Genomic DNA, 6,000 nt, shown 5'->3' with positions numbered 1-6,000 from the left:
CTATGCTAGAATGATTTTAAAATGATTCTCATTATGTGCTCAATGTAAGTGATACATTTAAAACAAAATTGCAAATAAGAAATTTAGCTACAATAAAAACAAGAGGGCCAAGATGGCCCCAGGTCGCTCACCTGAGAAACACACCATAACAGTGTAAACATGTTTGTAGTGATTTCATGGAAACAAATATTCTGACCAATTTTCATAAAGATTTGGACCAAAAATGTGGTCTCTTAAGTGTAAACAAGTATTTTCTTCAATTTGCCCTAGTCACCTAGATTTTGAGCCAATATGACCTACATTCGAACTTGACCTAGATTTGATCAAGGCAATCATTCTGACCAAATTTTAATGATCCTCAATTGAAAAACAAAGCCTCTATCACATACAGAACGTTTTTCTTTGATTCGACCTAGTTTTTGATCCCAGATGACCCATATTCAAACTTAACCTTAATTTCATCAGGCCTATCATTCTGACCAAATTTCATGAAAATCAATTGAAAAATACAGTCTCTATTGCATGCACAAGGTTTTTCTTTGATTGAACCTAGTCACCTAGTTTTTGACCACAGATGTTCCATATTCTAACTTGACCTAGATTTCATCAAGGCAATTATTCTGACCAAATTTTATGAATATCCAGTGTAAAATGTAGCCCCTATTGCGTACACAAGGTTTTTCTTTAATTTGACTGAGTGACCTAGTTTTTGACCCTAGGTAATCCATATTCTAACTTGACCTAGATTTCATCTGACAAAATTTCATGAAGATCAGTTGAAAAATACAGCTTCTATCGCATACACAAGGTTTTTCTTTGATTTGACCTAGTGACCTAGTTTTTGACCCCAGATGACCCATTTTCAAACTTGGCCTAGATTTTATCAAGGTTATCATTCTGACTAAAATTTATGAAGATCAACTGAAAAATACAGCCTCTATTGCATACACAAAGTTTTACTTTGATTTAATCTAGTGACCTAGTTTTTGACCCCAGATAACCCATTTTCAAAAGTGGCCTAGATTTTATCAAGGTAATCATTCTGACAAAATTTCATGAAGATCAGTTGAAAAATACAGCCTCTATCGCATACACAAGCTAAATGTTGACAGACGACAGATAGACAGACAGACAGACAGACGACGGACGCCGGACATCGAGCAATCACAATTGCTCAGGTGAGCTAAAAATACATCAAATTGATTAGGAGAAATTGGTGTATATCTATTATGTCATAACTTCACGACGATAATATATTCACAATTTAAAACACATTTTTGAAATTAACCATTGAAAATAGTTTCCTTATATATAATCTATTGCTCAAACGGTTACCAAGCTGTTATCAAGGGGGACAACCTGATATAAGACGGTTTGATTTTCGCCAATAACCGTGAATGTATTGAATCGCACATAACTGTTGAAGTTAGTTATCTTTAGGAAATCATATCAAAGATTTTGGGAGGTATCAATCGGTATGATTTTATTTATTTTCTCGCTTAATTTCCGATCGTACACTAAAATTCAAATAAGCAATCTAAGTAATTTTAGATTCTGATTAAAATACAAGATGTTGGTTAGCTGTTTCGTTCAGTATATATCCAAGAATGATAAATCCAATAATTCCTATGAAATAACCTCAAATCCTATGTATTTATGCCGTATATCAATTTCCTACAGTAATATAATATAAAAAGTGTAAACATAGTAAGTTTTTAAAAAATTGGCTAAGGAAATTCAGAAGTTTTGGTTGTTTATTTTAGCAGAGCACCAGTGAAAAGAATACAAGTCGATATAGTTTTAAATCATTTACCAAAGTTTTGTCACAAGTTTTCACGACCTTGTTTTTTGCCAACCAAGTTGAAAGTGTTCCAAATGACAAGTCTTGGCCCCTTATATCAACTCTGAAAGTGCCAGGACTGTCAAAATTGACTAATCATATGGTTCCATTTGTCCTGGAAGTCTGGCAGGATTACAGGATTTTATTGAAATGGCCATGTTGCCAGGAATAGTTTAGAAAAAGTGAATTTACATAAATAATATGAATGATATTATGCTAAAAACATTTAAAATACAAGCCTTACTGAGTCATTCTAAAAGTATAACCAAAGGCTTTAATAAAAACTTATAAAAAGAAAGAAGTATTGAGGAATAGAAATTCCTGGCTGCTAGGATTTTGAATATTCGTGCCTGCCAAACTTAGAGGTCATTATTGGACAAATCATTATTGCAAAATACTGCAAGAATAGCTGAAAAATAGGAAATTTACATAGTTTCTAGATGAGGAAACAGTCATTAAAAGGTTTCTTGTGACACATAATATGTAAAGAATTAGCGACTAAATTATTAATAGAGAGGCCTTGGAAGTTTGACCCAAGGTAGACAACTCGTGTCGGCCATTTTGAAGCCAGTTGATAACAAGGTAAGAAAATCAATAGTTTCTTCAAATACAACCCCTTAATAAGTGCCCTATAAAGTCCTATATGTGCAGAACGTCCTATAACATTGTATTAATACAACTTGTTAGGTATACTCTTAAAATACATAAAATAGTGGAAAAAGGCACAGTCACGAAAAGTTCAGAAATGTCTTAAATATTTCCAAATATCTGCTTCATTATCAATAAATTCTGTCAGTAAAGTATCCTACATTGTAATCCGAAGTTTATATATAATTATGCTTTGTTTAAGATACATTGTCTAGAGTGTTTATTTATAAAAATATCCATATGTTAGTTTAAGCTTAAATTTACTTATGAAATTCTCAGTCTATTACAATAGTGCTTAAAGAAATTTAATTCATATTACATGTAGCAAAATATTTTATTTGTACAATATTTTAAAAGTACACAGTATAAAAGTAGATAAAACTAGATATAATACATACTCTTGTAAACTGTTTGAAAGGTACCTACAAGTTTCATTTTCACTACTATTATATCTTAGTTATCTCTTCCAGCGATAAATATTTAAAAGTCATAAATATGTCCCTAAAATTCTAAGTTATCTGACGAAAAATGCTTAAAATTGATAAAAATCATAAGCACATTACTAAAAAAACCTTAGTTATCTTTTTTACGACGAAAACTGTTTTAAACATCAAATCATAAACACGTTACTAAAAAGATTAGCTATCTTTTCCGACGAAAAATGCTTAAAACAGACAAAATATTTTTACGACGATGAATGCATAAAGCAGATAAAAATCATTAACATGTTACCCATATTTGGGAGACAAAATCATAAACGTTTTACCAAATATCTTACTTATCTTTTCCGACCAAAAATGCCTAAAACATAAAAATCATAAACATGATACTAGAAGTCATTGCACGTTTTTTTTTCGTATTACTTCGGTCCCAGATGCATATCGTTTGTGTAAGAATTCAAGTATGAACGTCTTTTTTCTTTCTTGTTTTCTTTCCTTTGTCGGCATATCTGTATAATCTCTTCTGCCGGCGCTACCACAACAACCACTGCCGCCATAGAGAAACAAAATATTTGTAACACGTGAGTCCAAACTTCAAATTCACGCATGGTCAGCACGTGCAGGCTCAACATCACTGCTGGCACAATGCCAACAAAAAGAACAGCTGTGAATGCGCCGCCAACATATGCTAAGATACGAGCCTTTTTAAACACTTTATCGAGTTGTTCTACAGAAGGCTTATCTCCCTTTTGTAGGCCCGGAATATCTTCCACGTAAAGCTGGGACCACGGATGTAGAGGGTTATCTATATCACGTAATTTTAGCCATTCCCGTTTTACATCACTTTCAGACTTAATATTGTGGGTTCCGCAAGAGACCAAGAGAGTTACAAGAAAACTTACACCTGTAAATACAAAAGGAAAATACATCCATTTAAAAGAGCAGAACATTAGCAAGAAAGTTATCATCAAAGGAAGAGATTGATTTCATAACTATTTAAACTTGTGATTCAAATATACTTCAAGCTTCTCGGCAACGGGGCTTAATTACAGCAATAAGTTTAAACTAAAAGTAAAGAAATATGCATGCTCGTATAACATCTTTGACATTATTTCTTTTTATCTGAAATTAGAAAACGTTTCTGAGTCTGTTACCAATGCTTGTCCCTGCACCAGCCATGACAGAGTTATTCTGCACGGTATTTTCGAGAAAATTGTTGAGTCCTCCCTCATAAGTGGATGCTACTCCTAAAGCTACACTCACTCCACATACAATGCCAAACAGGGCTCCTGAAAAGGTACAGCACTTTTTATATTATTTTTGTTTGTTTGCTTACTTCTAATCATATTTTCAACGTCAGTAAAGCGCAAGTTTTCATGTTCTTTATTTTGTCTGTTTCTTCTAACATGAATTTTTTTAAGAAAAATGAATAAATTCAAGTAAGACTGCATTTGAAAGGGATGTAGTTGAGTATGGTAGTATCTATTTCTTGCGATGTACCTTTCCTTTTAATAAATGTTAAAATACATTAACTCTTTCGTCAGGTTGCATGGAGTTATCAGATGTTATATGTTTCGCATCAGCTGGCACGAAGCGCACCACGCCTTTCAGCTGGCGCTCAATGCACCTTGCTCCTGAGTAGCATGTAACGCACCACGCTGGCGCTCAATGCACCTTGCTCCTGAGGTAGATGTAACGCACCACGCTGGCGCTCAATGCACCTTCCTCCTGAGTAGCATGTAACGCACCACGCTGGCGCTCAATGCACCTTGCTCCTGAGGTAGATGTAACGCACCACGCTGGCGCTCAATGCACCTTGCTCCTGAGTAGCATGTAACGCACCACGCTGGCGCTCAATGCACCTTGCTCCTGAGGTAGCGTGTAACGCATCACGCTTCTCTACTGTTGCGCAAGGCACCATCCTCACCAGCATTACAGTCCTCTGTTGGCACGTAATGCACCACGCTTCTCAACTAGTGCGCAACGAGTCACACTATTTGATTCCATAATATTTTTTAAATGGCATTTTGAAGACTTGTTTTCGTGAATGAATATGACACATGCTCTGTTACGGAACTGCCGTATTAAAACAACTTGCTGCAAAAAAACCTATACTGTAAAAACATTAGAAATATTAACATCTACATTAGAAATATTAAAATTCTTGTTTTTTGTCTATTAAGTAAAAGTAAATGATATGGCTTATTAAAGATAAATATTACTTACCAGAGATAACACCTGCTCTGGATGTTTTACTCCAAAATATTGACAGTACAACAGGCGGAAAACAAGGTAGTGTTACAATAAAGCCATTCATCATAACCCAGTTGAGGTCAACACCGCTAGCGATTACTGCAAGCCCTATTGAAACAAAAGGAAGGACTGCAAAAACTAACATCATAGGGGTGCACACATTTTAAGAGTTTTGTTCGTAAAGTTTGGAGGAAAATGTAAATCATATGTGGAGATAAATGCATGACGTCTTAAGGCAGTCAGAAGGAAGTAATGTACCTGTAAGTACTACAAGTATTTCCTCAATTTTGAGGAATGTAGGACTATGACGTCGAGTCTGACGCCTGCATAAGATGTAGAGTTTGACGCCTGGCTAAGACGTCGAGTTTGACGCCTGACTAAGATGTAGAGTTTGACGCCTGGCTAAGACGTCGAGTTTGACGCCTGACTAAGATGTAGAGTTTGACGCCTGGCTAAGACGTCGAGTTTGACGCCTGACTAAGATATAGAGTTTGACGCCTGACTAAGATGTAGAGCTTGACGCCTGGATAAGACGTCGAGTTTGACGCCTGACTAAGATGTAGAGTTTGACGCCTAGCTAAGACGTCGAGTTTGACGCCTGACTAAGACGTCGAGTCTGACGCCTGACTAAGATGTAGAGTTTGCGGATTGCGGGACGAAGATGTTGAGTTTTAGGACTGCAGGCTGAAGACATCGAAAATGCGGAGTGAGAGACGAATACATCGATTTTAATGACTACAGGACGAAGACGTCGGGTTTGAAGAATTTGAGTCTAAGACGTGTAGTGTTGCGGACTGCGGAACTAGGACGTCGAGGTTG

The 6,000-nt window shown here is 35.8% G+C and overlaps 1 protein-coding gene across 4 annotated transcripts in view; it reads right to left on the bottom strand.

Annotated features, from left to right (window-relative positions):
• Positions 1 to 2,803: 2,803 nt before the first annotated feature.
• LOC123557251 (uncharacterized) overlaps positions 2,804 to 6,000 on the bottom strand; it is a 28,014-nt gene continuing 24,817 nt past the window's right edge. For all 4 annotated transcript variants that reach the window (XM_045348620.2, XM_045348617.2, XM_045348618.2 and 1 more), the window contains exons 11-13: positions 5,155 to 5,289; positions 4,083 to 4,217; positions 2,804 to 3,832 (exon numbers count right to left, since the gene is read on the bottom strand). In XM_045348620.2, the coding sequence (XP_045204555.2) occupies positions 3,348 to 3,832; positions 4,083 to 4,217; positions 5,155 to 5,289 (755 nt within the window). In that variant the 3' untranslated portion in view covers positions 2,804 to 3,347. The remainder of the gene's footprint in view (positions 3,833 to 4,082; positions 4,218 to 5,154; positions 5,290 to 6,000) is intronic.

The sequence above is a fragment of the Mercenaria mercenaria genome, chromosome 5 (assembly GCF_021730395.1).
Source record: "Mercenaria mercenaria strain notata chromosome 5, MADL_Memer_1, whole genome shotgun sequence".
Taxonomy (NCBI): Eukaryota; Metazoa; Mollusca; class Bivalvia; order Venerida; family Veneridae; genus Mercenaria; species Mercenaria mercenaria.
The sequence above is the reverse complement of the archived record's forward strand: the minus strand, read 5'-3'. Positions and strand labels throughout refer to the sequence as shown.